We start from the raw sequence: 14,648 nt of genomic DNA, 5'->3' as shown, positions 1-14,648 counted from the left end.
CTATCTTCTGTGGTCTGCCAATTAATGAGTATGTAAATGAGGCTCTGCTTATAACCCTCAAACTATAGAAAGGGCTTTGAGGCTAGATGATTGGTTTTCCCCACAATCATCTCTTCCTTTAAAACTCTGCTCCAATGTATTGCTATTTTTGCATTTAAAAAGGCAAAGGTAAAGTAAGTCCAGTCGCGAACAACTCTGGGGTTGCGGCGCTCATCTCGCTTTACTGGCCGAAGGAGCCGGTGTTTGTCTGCAGACAGTTTTTCCGGGTCATGTGGCCAGCATGACTAAGCTGCTTCTGGCGAAACCAGAGCAGCGCACGGAAACACCGTTTACCTTCCCACTGGAGCTGTACCTATTTATCTACTTGCACTGGTGTGCTTCCGAACTGCTAGGTTGGCAGGAGCTGGGACAGAGCAACGGCAGCTCACTCCGTCGCGGGGATTCGAACTGCCGTCCTTCCGATCGGCAAGCCCTAGGCTCAGTGGTTTAGACCACAGCGCCACCTGCGTCCCTTTTTTTCCTTTTTGCATTTAGCGTATGTCAATTGAAGACTGTATGGGAAATGAATCCGGATGGCAAAATGTATTTCAAGCAGTTAGTGATCTGCATGTAGCCAGTCTGGCAAGCGACAGAGGCTATCTATAAAACCAGACATGTTTGACAGAGTTTCTCTGAAGCACGTACACAGACTGATCAGTCGCAGGGCTGTGCAAACTGAGGCTACCTGGGGGAGTCGCTTCGCTGCTTCTTGGGGGCTTCCAAGTGACAGATATAAGTGCTTGAGCTTAGTATGTATACACTGCTTGCTGTCTTAAAATAAAACCTTTGATCTTCTCACTCACTTGTGAATTTTGTATTGCTTCTGAATCTATCATTTTAAAAGAACCACCTTGCTTTTGGCAAGATGAAGACCTAATTCATGTTATAAAAAATGGGCTGCAAGCTTTTTTAAAAAATAATAATAAATAATAATAAATTTTATTTATATCCCGCCCTCCCCAGCCGAAGCTGGGCTCAGGGCGGCTAACAACAATCAAAATAGTCCAACATTCTAAAACATTCATTATAAAATTAATTAAAATCAAATTAAGGTCAAATTAATGGCAACCATCAAGCAAAATTCTGTGCAGATTGCCAGAGGAGGGGGTCAGGCTGCGCCCTGACCAAAGGCCTGGTGGAACAGCTCTGTTTTGCAGGCCCTGCGGAAAGATGTCAGGTCCCGCAGGGCCCTAGTCTCTTGTGACAGAGCGTTCCACCAGATTGGAGCCGTGGCCAAGAAGGCCCTGGCTCTAGTTGAGGCCAGCCTAACCTCTCTGTGGCCTGGGACCTTCAGGATGTTTTTATTTGCAGACCGTAGGTTCCTCTATGGGACATACCAGGAGAGGTCCTAGGCCGTATAGGGCTTTAAAGGTTAAAAAAGGTAAAGGTAAAGGTACCCCTGCCCGTACGGGCCAGTCTTGACAGACTCTGGGGTTGTGCGCCCATCTCACTTAAGAGGCCAGGGGCCAGCGCTGTCCGGAGACACTTCCGGGTCACGTGGCCAGCGTGACAAAGCTGCATCTGGCGAGCCAGAGCTGCACACGGAAACGCCGTTTACCTTCCCGCTGGTAAGCGGTCCCTATTTATCTACTTGCACCCGGAGGTGCTTTCGAACTGCTAGGTTGGCAGGCGCTGGGACCGAGCAGCGGGAGCGCACCCCGCCGCAGGGATTCAAACCGCCGACCTTTCAATCGGCAAGTCCTAGGCGCTGAGGCTTTAACCCACAGCGCCACCTGCGTCCCTTAAAGGTTAAAACCAGCACCTTAAACCTGATCCTGTACTCCACCGGGAGCCAGTGCAGCTGGTATAGTACTGGATGAATATGATCTCGCAGCGCAGAATAGCATACCTCAGCAGCTTTAATATGAAGCATCTGCCCATCAGCTACGATCCCCATGTTAGATGAGGCTGCAACCATCCTCCCGTTCTTGTACCAGCTGATGACAGGAGGTGGAACAGCATTGGATTCGCACTCTAATGTCACTGGAGTTCCCACTCGCACATTCACGATGGAAAGCGCTGCTCCGCTGTGGTCTTTTATGCTGGGAGGAACTTAGTGGGAGGCAATATAAGCAATGTTATTTTCTTGGCTTTCACCAGAAGGAAGAATCGCTACTTTAAAGAGGAACAACAACAACAACAACAACAACAACAATAATTTATTCATACCCCGCCCATCTGGCTGGGTTTCCTCAGCCACTCTTGGCGGCTCCCAACAGATTATTAAAAATAGAATCAAACATTAAAAACTTCTCTAAACAGGGCTGCCTTCAGATGTCTTCTAAAAGTCATATACAGTGGTACCTTGGTTTAAGAGCAGCTTAGTTTAAGAGCAACTTGGATTAAGAAAGCTGCAAACCTGGAAGTAGGTGTTTTCGTTTGTGAATTTTGCCTTGGAAGCAGAACATGTTTCGCTTCCTGTTGAGTGTAAATTGAGTACCCCGCTGCTATGGGAAAGCATGCCTTGGTTTAAGAATGCTTTGGTTTAAGAACGGACTTCCGGAACAGATTAAATTCATAAACCAAGGTACCACTGTAGTTCTTTATTTCCTTGACATCTGGTGGGAGGGCATTCCACAGGGCGGGTGCCACTACGAAGAAGGCCCTCTGCCTGGTTCCCTGTAACTTGGCTTCTCGCAGGGAGGGAACTGCCAGAAGGCCCTCAGAGCTGGACCTCAGTGTCCAGGCAGAATGATGGGGGTGGAGACGCTCCTTCAGGTATACAGGACCGAGGCCGTTTAGGGCTTTAAAGGTCAGCAGCACCAACACTTTGAATCATGCCCGGAAACGTACTCAGAATGATTAGACGTTAACACTTCCTCCACTGTCGATATTATTTCATTTTAAAGCTGTAGAAACACACCATAAACAGTAAGGAAGCTCTTTCTCCTGCTTTCTCCAGCGCTGTTTCTGGCTATGCAGACATATTCTCCACCGTCGGACAGACGCGCCCTAGGAATCTGCAGCGTGCGGCCCCCTGAAATAAAGAAAAGAGAAGAAGAGTTTGGATTTGATATCCTGCTTTATCACTGCCCTAAGGAGTCTCCAAGCGGCTAACAATCTCCTTTCCCTTCCTCCCCCACAACAAACACTCTGTGAGGTGAGTTGGGCTGAGAGACTTCAGAGAAGTGTGACTGGCCCAAGGTCACCCAGCAGCTGCATGTGGAGGAGCGAGGAAGCGAACCCGGTTCACCAGATTATGAGTCTACCGCTCTTAACCACTACACCACACTGGCTCTGTCAAAGTTGGCAGAGCTGTTCAGACGGGTTATCAGATCACCACTGCTTGAACAGAATTTTACAAAAGTTTCATGTTGAAATGCAACAGGGGCAAAAAAAGAGGGGGGGTATGTTTTTAAAAGAGGGGTGGAGAGAGATTCATGACAGGTGCCATTGCTGCCCATGTGATACACACTGATCTTAGTGGGGTTTTTTAGTTCACAGGCTTTGACCACCACCCAATGAGCCAGACAAACGGCCCTTATCCTATTCCCTGACAGTGGCCAGGCCACACTGTGCCTGAAATACCACTCAGCCACACACGTGTGGGCTTGCAGAGACCACATCCGTACATTCCTGCACCCCAGGCCTCTTCTCTCCTGCTCCTTCCATGCCCACCGAAAGCTCCAGGCCCTGCCCTCTGGCAGCAGCGAAAGGGTGGGAAGGCATTGTGTGTTTGAGATAGCCTGGCAACTGTGTCATGGGCGCCTCCGATGCCTCGCCCTGTTGTGGGCATTGCAAGATTTGAAGGGGGCACCAGTCATAGCTGTCAACTTACAGATTTGAAAATAAGGGACCAGCAGCCTTGAAAATAAGGGATCAGCAGCCAAAATAAGGGATTTCGTATGTTCAATTTCTGAGCCCCTCCGAGCCACAGGCAGAAAGCCCAGCCAGCAGCCAAACGAAGCTTCAAGCGGTGGTTCCCACAGTGCAGCAACCCGGCAAAGGGGATGCAGCAAGGAAAACCACCGTCCCCTCTCTGCTGGGAAGCGCTGAGCAAAGGTGAGTCCCCAGGCAATGCGGCCGATTTGATGGGCACAAGGCATGCAAGCTCCACCCCCCAGTCGTTCTTAGACTCCTTATTGGGTGAGCAACGCAGCCAAGCAACACAGTTGGAGCTTCCCTCCTCCCTGGCCGGCAGGGAGGGAGGGAGAGGAGCTGCTTCCTTTGAAACCCAGGAAATTTACGGGACATCATCAATAAGGGACAGCGGCAGGTCACGGCGCTGGGATAAGGGACTTTCCCGCCAAATAAGTGACAGTTGACAGCTATGGCACCAGTACTGCATACAGGCATGCACTTCCAGAAAAAAGCACTGTAACAGTGAAGAATGTAAAGATTTCCAATAATAAGTGAGAAAAACAACCCTAAAAATTGTCACATGCCCACCAATGGCCACCAATGACTTCCTTGTTGTGTTACTGGGACAGAGGGCAGACTCTGTTCTAATAAAAGAACCAGGTAACAAGAAAGCAATGTTAACTCATCAATTGACTCTTCCAAATAATTATAACATTTCCTTCCAGTTCCTTGAAAGGTTTTAGGTATCTGTGCTTTTCTTCAAATGATATCGTTTTACATACACAAGTTATGCCAAATATATTACTGGCACTGCAGGGACCGATGAAGAAAAACACACTGAACATAAATTTGGCCTATCAACTTTCCTTGTCAGTTTTGACAAGGTCCTGGGAAAAGAAGTGGAATCACTTGATGGGGGGAAATATCCACCATAGCAGAGTTTGCTCACCTGGCACTATAAGAGCGTTTGTGTTCAAGCTGATGGGTTTTCCATTCTTCAGCCAACTGAGATCAGGAGGTGGGAAGCCAGTGACCTCACAGGTCAAGGAGATGAAGTTATTCACCACAACAGTCAAATTCTCAGGATTCGTGCCAACAATACTCGGAGGAACTGTCAAAAGATACACAAGCCCAAATTTTATACACTTGCCAGGAAAACCACACTAAGTTTCACTAAGCGACTGGAAAGTAAAATATTGACAGGGTCTTTCCTACCATAATGCTGGAAACCATCTTATGCAGGAGGAAAGCCCAGAAAATGTGTTCCTTTGTTTGCTTGTTTACCAAGGGAAATATGTCTAGTGCCGGCCCACCCATGAGGCAAGGTGGGGCAACTGCCTCAGGCAGCAGAATCCACAAGGGTGGCACACCCCCATGTAGATCTTTATTCCCCCCTATTTCTGACACAGATTTTCATTCACCCCTTCTTCCTTGGTGGGGAGGTGGGTGCCATTTTGTGGTTCGCCTCAGGTGCCAAAATGTCTTGGGCTGGCCCTGGCTATGCCCGCACACTCACATCTGCAACACCAGAAGTGGCTGCAACAGTGAGCAGCTTTTGTGGCCACTCAGGGAATTAGGAGGCCTAGCAAGGATTAGGATAGTGAAAGCACGAGGAAGAACAGAACATGACCCAGAGTTTCGAACAGATGATTTTAATTTTTTATGCTATTTTGTACATACTTTGGTACTGACTAAGAGCAGAGAGCAAAATAAAGAGTCGAAGAGAAAGCCAGGGGCAGTAAGCTTGTCAATGGATATGGAGAGGGATCAAAGAGTGGAAGGTTTGAGAGCAAAGTTAAAGAGTTCAGTCTTTGACATGTTGAATTTGAGATGGTGATGAGACAACCAAATGGATAAATCAGGCAGACAAGCAGAGATGTGGAACTGGAAAGGGGGAAAGATCTTGGGTAGAGAGATATAGCTGTGTATCATCAAAATATATTAGGTACTGAAAGGAATGGGAACTGATGAGGTTACATAAGGTAACCAAGAGGAGGTGTAGAGAGAAAATATAAGGAAATCAACAACCAAGCCCACAGAGCCTTGGAAATGCACTGCAGTTTTCTGAACACAGCATGTATTCTGCTTAAGTCTCAAGCAATGTTGCCTTGTTTTATCCCTCATTTAATATTAGGAAAGTAGCCATTGTTTTTGAAAGCAGGAAGAAATGGCAGGAAATGCTTCACATCTTGGCGCTGAAGGGAAATAACTCATGCTAGTGAAGGACTATGTTTTTTGAATCAGAAAACAGCACAAACTGGGTGGCCCTTCTCATAAAGATACCCAGCACTGTTTTGCAAGGGAAGTCCCAGCCAAGGATGAATTTCCTACATAGGTTTTAAGAGAAAGATGGAGCTAAATTAAAGGGATCGCTTCATTTGAAATGATAGACAGGCCTTTTAAAAAACAACAACATGGAGTTTACAGTTGACAAGAAACATTAAGGGCAAACCAGATGCTGTGTTAAATGCATAAATTGACTTCCCTTTTCCCCTTCTCCTCCTGCTGTGCAGTCATGAGGAGGAGCTGGGAATCTTTTGCTTCCGTTTTTAATAAACTGAAGCTTGTTATGTTGTCCAAACCCAACAAAGTTCAACTATGGCTTGCTTGAAACAAGTCAAATTCTAACTGTGGTTTATGAAGCTGGCTACTAACATGAGTTTGACCGAACTGTGGGAGGAAGTGGAAGACAGGAGTGCCTGGTGTGCTCTGGTCCATGGGGTCACAAAGAGTCAGACACGACTAAATGACTAAACAACAACAACAATTGTCTATGGAGGCGCAGGTTGATTCTGTTTCCAGGGCAGCTGTCTATCAGCTCCATCTGGTACACCGGCTGAGACCCTACCTGCCCACAGACTATCTTGCCAGAGTGGTGCGTGCTCTAGTTATCTCCCTCTTGGACTACTGCAATGCACTCTACATGGGACTGCCTGTAAAGGGGACCCAGAAACTACATCTAATCCAGAATGCGGCAGCTAGACTGGTGACTGGAAGTGGCCGCCGAGACCACATCACACCGGTCCTGAAAGACCTACATTGGTTCCCAGTTCGGTTCCAAACACAATTCAAAGTGTTGGTGCTGACCTTTAAAGCCCTAATGGGCCTCGGCCCAGTATACCTGAAGGAGGGTCTCCACCCCCATTGTTCAGCCCAGACACTGAGGTCCAGCTCCAAGGGCTTTCTGGCGGTTCCCTCCCTGTGATAAGTGAGGTTTCTGGGAACCAGGCAGAGGGCCTTCTTGGTAGTGGCACCCGCCCTGTCGAACGCCCTCCCATCAGATGTCAAGGAAATAGAGAACTATCTGACTTCTAGAAGACATCTGAAGGCAACCCTGTTTAGAGAAGTTTTTAATGTTTGATGTTTTATTATGTTTTTAATATTCTGTTGGGAGCCGCCCAGAGTGGCTGGGGAAACTCAGCTGGATGGGCGGGATATGTATGTATGAATAAATAAATATTATTATTTCAAACAAAACACAGTTAATCTAGATTAATCACAGTTTAGGATTTAGGCATAACACTAAGCTGTGGTAAATTGAAATAGAAAGTGAGTTTCTCCAATCTTTACCTGTGAGAGCATAGCAGGGAGAGGAATATGCACAACCGAGGTTTCCCGCCACAGTAAAACCACAGTTTATCACAACATCCAAACACAGTCAATAAAACATAGGAACAGATTTTTTTGCAACTGTTCTTTATATGAATGTAATCAGCCAGCATCTTAGAAAATAGCTATCTTACCATGAACGTTAAGATTAAAATATTTTTTGGCACTTCCTGCAGTGTTCTCCACAGTACAGACATACCTGCCCGTGTCTGTTATTTGGGAACTGAGGATCTAGAGGGAGAAGATAAAGACATTGAAACAAGACATTTATTCTAAATTAATAACGTCTAGTCAAATATCTATGCTGGCTCATGCAACCCAGCTAAACGATCAATATCGTTACAATTTGCATAGTAACTTTATCCTCATCAAATGGTCATTTGCCTGCTGTGGTAAGTTGCCACCACTTAGTAAGCTGTGTTTGTAGCTGCTATATTTCAGGTATATTCTAGGAGGCACAGGCTTTCTAAAAAGTACAGTGACAGAAGGAGGAGCTATGAAAGAAGGATGAATATAATTCAGAGGCTATTTGCTGAGGGAAATCATACCATCTCTGAAAAGATGTAATAGCACTGAGTTAAGTACGGTGACACGGTTGGTGCTGTGGGTTAAACCACAGAGCCTAGGGCTTGCCAATCAGAAGGTCGGTGGTTCAAATCCCCGCGATGGGATGAGCTCCCGTTGCTCGGTCCCTGCTCCTGCCAACCTAGCAGTTCGAAAGCACATCAAGGTGCAAGTAGATAAATAGGTACCACTCCGGTGGGAAGGTAAACAGCGTTTCCGTGCACTGCTCTGGTACACCAGAAGCGGCTTAGTCATGCTGGCCACGTGACCCGGAAGCTGTACGCCGGCTCCCTCGGCCAATAAAGCGAGATGAGCGCTGCAACCCCAGAGTCGGCCATGACTGGACCTAATGGTCAGGGGTCCCTTTACCTTTACTAAGTACGGTGAAAGGGAACAGGAACTGCCCATAGGAATCAAACACCATTTATATAAGGAGTGCCTAAGAATATTAAGGAATTCTATCTTACGGTAGGGCAGGCCCACTCAGGAGCTGCTGTCCATAAATGGAAATCCAAGAATCACTGCTTGAAAAAGGAAGGTGCTCTATACAAAGCAAATTGCTTCTGAAGCTGGATCTGGTCCACTGGCTACCATTTGGTCATTCCTCTTTTAACTGAAGTGTCTCCACTTACCTGAAGCGTTCTTCCATTGGCTAAGAATTTGTGTTGGGAGTCTTCAACCAAGAGCTGCCCATCTTTCTGCCAGGTTATGCTTGGATTAGGGCTACCATTGGCCACACATTCCATCACCGCCATGTTGCTTATCAGCACAGTGACCTCTTCTGGCATGTCCCCATTGGCTCCATGGATGGATGGTGGCACTAGAATCGATGGAAAACGTCAAGGAGGAAGCGTTTTCTTCATGAAATTTCTAACCATCATGTTAAGCGTCTCACATATTTGCACATTTGAATGCAGCCTGAGGAGAAGCTAGTAATGGCAAACTATAGTGGGCAATCCAGACATATTACAGCCATGGCTTTGAGATGTATAACCCACAGTGAGTTATAATGTAGCATTTGGACTTGAGCCATTTTAGCTCCGCTGAAGCCTGGCCAAAGTGGATTGAGAGTGAAATAGAATCTGGATTTCCTATTAATACCCCAAGATGCTGAATAGTCTTACTGTGCTTAAAGCCACCATTCATAAACACTGATCAGGGCTAAAAAAAACTTAAATTTGTGTATTTTAGATTTAAGTATATTGCCGAAAAAACTTGGCTGAATATTAAATAAGAGAATTCAACAGAGGGGACACCTTTTCAGTGATTAATCTAACACATTTATCAGGGAAACACAGTAGCCCTAGGCCTTGCTGTTAATGAAGGCCTAATTAAAACACACACACACCCTACACGGAAAGGCACTGAAACACAACTCTTTTATTACAAGTAGATACAGAGAATGTTACGTGGTCCAGAATAGGAGGAATAGGTTTGTGTGTTTTAAAAATCCCTGTGAGGTCAATAATGACTCCAAAGGCATAGGGCTTTGTGAAAAAGCAAAATCAATTTTCAACAATTCTCTCACAAGCCAATCAGATATCCCAGTAGATGAACTAAACAGCAACATGTTTGTGTCACAAATGTAGAAGCAAACAACGGAAAAATAAGCTCATCTAGAGTTTTTGCCTCAGCCATGGCACACTGGGATCTCACACCAGAGTCATTTCTGCAGACTGAGAGCTGGATCTGCACATTTGGAAGAACCGCAAGGCCCAGCCTTACATTTCAGTTTTGTTTAGGTGCATTTGGGGGGTCTTACTGAAAGCCATGCTTGCCGCCGAGCAAGTGGTGACTGGTGCCCATTTCGACTGGTAGGATAGAAGACAGGGAGCCCAACAGTAGGTGGCGCAAGAGCCAATGACAGGCGGAGCCAAGTAATTCTAGTTTTGTCCCCATTCTGCTGGGACTGAGGAAGAAGCTGACAGTCATCTGAAGGCAGACTGAGGTTATGGGGCAGTGTCCCCCATTCACTCTAATGCGCCAGTCTCTCCAGCTTTGTAACTTTGCAATTTGAATTGTTAGATTCCATTTGCTTCATTCTCTCTGGATGTTTACATGGAACAGCCTAGGATCGGGGGGCAGGGGCAGGGGGAATGATTATGTTAATGACTCAGGGCTTCCCAACCTTGAACGGGCTGCAGGCGTATTTGTAAATCTAAGACACTGTCGCAAGCACCACAAAATGCCTTTTTCACAAAAGAAAATCTTGTGAAGCACTGACAAAAAAAAAAGCACACACGGTCCACAAAACGTATTTAGAATGGCAGTTTCACTGTACAATGTTAGTTTGCTAGGTTTTATGGTTTATTTGTTAACTGCCCTGGGAGATGCTTTTTTGCAATGGAGAGGTGGGATAGAGATAACTTCAAGAATTTTGAGATATAAAAAAGGGTGGCGAATGAAGCTCTCGCTCGCCTGGGAGTTCTGTTTGCACAAATGAGATCCTCATAACAAAGGGTCCTGGTTGCGCTCAGGACCCAAGAGCTCACCTGACAGGGTTAAAATGGGGGGGGGGGAGCAGGAAGTCCTGGCCATTCCCCTGGGATCATGCCAGGCTGTTTTAGCCAATAGCTAAATGTCAAAGCGATAAACAACTACCTGACATTCAGAAGACATCTTAAGGCAGCCCTATTCAGGGAAGTTTTTAACGTGTGATATTTTACTGTATTTTTGGTTTCTATGGAAGCCGCCCAGAGTGGCTGGGGAGGCCCAGCCAGATGGGCGGGGTATAAATAATATATTATTATTATTATTATTATTATTATTATTATTATTATTATTATTATTGCCAGTAGGTGGCGTGATCCCAGGGGCTTTAAAAGCAGCAGTGTGATGCAAGTGGGGCACTTGCATTTGCACAGATGAACACCCGCCCACCCTCCCTAGTTTAGGTAGAGTCGCTTGGGCTTGCTTTGGTTTGGGTCGCCTGTTTTGGAACAGGGGCTAGGTAGGAATTTTTTCCATTTGGCAGATTGGCTTTTAGCCATTTGGTTTTCGCCTAAGGTAAAGGTAAAGGGACCCCTGACCATTAGGTCCAGTCGTGGCCGACTCTGGGGTTGCGGCGCTCATCTCGCTTTAGTGGCCGAGGGAGCCGGCGTACAGCTTCCGGGTCATGTGGCCAGCATGACTAAGCCGCTTCTGGCGAACCAGAGCAGCACACAGAAACGCCGTTTACCTTCCCGCTGGAGCGGTACCTATTTATCTACTTGCACTTTGACGTGCTTTCGAACTGCTAGGTTGGCAGGAGCTGGGACCAAGCAGCGGGAGCTCATCCCGTCGCAGGGATTCGAACCGCCGACCTTCTGATCGGCAAGTCCTAGGCTCTGTGGTTGGTTTTCGCCTACCCCTTAGCAAATCGTCACAACTTGTAAGGTGGCAGTTAGGCATTGGCTCAGTTGGATTGTGGGGAGGGGAGGTGTTGCCATTGGGCATTCGGTTAAAGGGATCTGGGGATCCTGGATCTCGTCCAAAGTCCGCTTGAGGGGCTAGGGCCATGCCAGGACCACAGGAACCCCGGGGTGAGCTTAGGCTGGTCCTCATCTACCTCGCTCCCTCGTTTGGTTTACCCCATTGGTCGATCACCCTGAGAGGTGGAGTCAGTTATAGTGGGGAGTCAATGCCTAAGCCAATACCGCTCACGTGATTGTATTTCAATAAAGTTATGGCCAAAATTTGCCCCCAAACGTAAACTAATATAAGTATCTGTGTGTATTTATTTTGGGGGTGGGTCTTGGGACCTCGAGACGCAACAGACCCTTCAGTTAGTAAGCCTGCTCCGTTTCTGCATAGACGCTCAGGATCCCTTACAGCTCTAAGACTCTTTTTACCCTGTCCCTTTCCCCACATTAAAAAGGCTAGAGGAGGGATAAAATCGAACAAAGTAAGGTGAGCTCACGAAGCACGCGGACATCATACTGGATGGAATCCTCCCCAGCCTCGTTTACAGCCACACACGTGTACCGTCCAGCATCTTCACTCTGCGCCCGTGGAATCTGCAGGACACGACCTCCTGGAAAGAACACAAACATGAACTTTCCGGCATTCTAAACACAAATCTCTCCCAAGACCTGAATGAATGGATATACTTGGGCATCCCCTCCACCCACGACCTATCCTAAAATAAAAGCATGCACCCAATTCCATTCCCAGAAGCAAGCATCTGATGCAGAGATAGCTGAACCTTCATCATGTCTTCCTCCAAAATTAAGTTTTATTTACATTTTGGACCTAACTCATTTTTTGGGGGGAGGGTTTAAAAGAAAGCTCACAATGCTTTGAAATCAAAGAAAACAATGAGAAAAAGTGTTTTTGCATATTGCCGATATAAAAAGTACGCGAAAGCTGGCAAAACACACGCAAAAGTCTTACGGCAGACTCAGATTCTGCAATGTGTCTGGGGCAAGGAAGCGTCAAGGCTGCACAACAGCCACTGAAAACATCTCTATATGTTTGGACTCGGCATGCAGATGGTACAGGAAAAATACAAAAGTAAGGGAGGAACTTGGCAATCTTCACAGAACTTTAGCTTAATGGTTGCCATCAATTTGATTTTAATTAATTTTTATAATGAAATGTTGTTAGAATGTTGCACTATTTTACTGTTGTTAGCCACCCTGAGCCCGGCTGCAGCTGGGGAGGGTGGGATATAAATAAAATTTATTATTTATTTGTTTGTTTATTTATTTATTTATTTATTTATTATTGTTATTATCATCTCAAAGGTATTGCCCCACCAAAAAAATTAGTAGAATGTTTTAATACTAGCCCATTACTTTGAATGCCCTTCCCTGAATTAAACTCCCTACAAAAGACCCTATGTATTGCAATTCTTAGTTTTGTGGTTGCCAGTGTTCATGCGGGTGAATTGGAAGCATATTATCTCTTGTTAGGTCACACATAAATTTCTCTACTACAAGTCAGAGCAGTGACGGCACATGAAGCCATGGAAACTGGGGTGGGGGAGCTAATTTAATTATTGTAACAAAAATAAATATGCAAGGTAAAAGTGAAAGTGCATGGCATCTCAGAATGCTGCAGCATTCATAAAAAGGTAAAGGTAAAGGGACCCCTGACCATTAGGTCCAGTCGTGACCGACTCTGGGGTTGCGGCACTCGTCTCGCTTTACTGGCCGAGGGAGCCGGTGTACAGCTTCCGGGTCATGTAGCCAACATGACTAAGCCGCTTCTGGCAAACCAGAGCAGCGCACGGAAACGCCGTTTACCTTCCCGCCGGAGTGGTACCTATTTATCTACTTGCACTTTGATGTGCTTTTGAACTGCTAGGTTGGCAGGAGCAGGGACTGAGCAACAGGAGCTCACCCCGTCGTGGGGATTCGAACCGCCAACCTTCTGATCGGCAAGCCCAAGGCTCTGTGGTTAAACCCACAGCGCCACCCGCGTCCACAGCATTCATAGGTTTACCCAAATTATTTCAAACAATAACCTTAACAAAAAATGCCCTTGAAGAAATGATTTTCTTAAGAATGTTGAGTGGACATTGGCTAGTTATCTTAATTCATAATTGCTCATCTGTTTAATACAGACCTGGCAGGATCAATACTTTATCACTGGAACTCAGAGGGTAACCATCTTTATACCACGTGAGTACCGGAGGGGGAACAGCATTCGTCTCACAGTACAAAGAAAGAGGATTATTCATGATCACATCTTTTGCTCCTCCTCCCTGGCCATCCAGCACGTCACCATCTTCCCAGCTTCCAGGCGGTTTTCGGAAATTAGGAGGAACTGTGATAGATGACACGGGCAACAGGCAATTAGAAAAGAACAATACATTTAATCTTTCCTATTCCCTTCCATTTTTGCTCCCAATATACCTAACTGCATGCTAGCCACCCATTTTGCTAATAAATAGTACAAGCAATTGCTCTTAACATATTAAGTCAGTGGTGTCCAAACTTTTTTCAAAGAGGGCCAGATTTGATGAAGTGAAGGGCCGTGAGGGCCGACCAAAGGGCCAGCCAAAGTTGTTATCCTTTTTTTAGGATAGAAGTTGTTGAGCTTATTTTAGGGTTGAAGTAGTTGTTGAGGTTTATTTTTACTATTTTACTCCAGGAAATAAACTGCCACGGGCTGGATTTAACCAACCGAAACAGACTTTGGACATGCCTGTACAGTGGTACCTCAGGTTAAGTACTTAATTTGTTCTGGAGGTCCGTTCTTAACCTGAAACTGTTCTTAACCTGAAGCACCACTTTAGCTAATGGGGCCTCCTGCTGCTGCCGCGCCACTGGAGCACGATTTCTGTTCTCATCCTGAAGCAAAGTTCTTAAACTGAAGCACTATTTCTGGGTTAGTGGAGTCTGTAACCTGAAGCGTATGTAACCTGAGGTACCACTGTATTAAGTAAACAGAGGCATATTTTGCGGTTTTCTTATCACCCAAAGAGATGGATAGGCAGGTGGAAATCAAGCCCTTTTTACCTTGGATGTTGACATCAAACTCCAGCTCATCCTCTCCGGCAATATTTGAGGCTATACAGCTGTAACGGCCAGTGTCAGATATCTGAGCTGACCTGATTTGCAGAACGCGCCCACTGGCTTGGATTGTTATGTGGTCATCTGATGCAATAGGCTGTGATTTAATTATCAAGAAGCGTACATGAGAATTTCATC

The 14,648-nt window shown here is 46.0% G+C and overlaps 1 protein-coding gene across 1 annotated transcript in view; it reads right to left on the bottom strand.

Annotated features, from left to right (window-relative positions):
* HMCN1 (hemicentin 1) overlaps positions 1 to 14,648 on the bottom strand; it is a 302,952-nt gene that overhangs the window by 87,308 nt on the left and 200,996 nt on the right. The window contains exons 53-60 of the mRNA XM_083743631.1: positions 14,457 to 14,607; positions 13,561 to 13,761; positions 11,912 to 12,025; positions 8,646 to 8,833; positions 7,584 to 7,680; positions 4,790 to 4,951; positions 2,903 to 3,016; positions 1,889 to 2,091 (exon numbers count right to left, since the gene is read on the bottom strand). Of these exons, the coding sequence (XP_083599757.1) occupies positions 1,889 to 2,091; positions 2,903 to 3,016; positions 4,790 to 4,951; positions 7,584 to 7,680; positions 8,646 to 8,833; positions 11,912 to 12,025; positions 13,561 to 13,761; positions 14,457 to 14,607 (1,230 nt within the window). The remainder of the gene's footprint in view (positions 1 to 1,888; positions 2,092 to 2,902; positions 3,017 to 4,789; positions 4,952 to 7,583; positions 7,681 to 8,645; positions 8,834 to 11,911; positions 12,026 to 13,560; positions 13,762 to 14,456; positions 14,608 to 14,648) is intronic.

This window comes from Podarcis gaigeae (genome assembly GCF_964106915.1).
Source record: "Podarcis gaigeae genome assembly, chromosome: 6".
Classification (NCBI taxonomy): domain Eukaryota; kingdom Metazoa; phylum Chordata; class Lepidosauria; order Squamata; family Lacertidae; genus Podarcis; species Podarcis gaigeae.
This window is presented reverse-complemented; position numbering and strand designations above follow the sequence as displayed.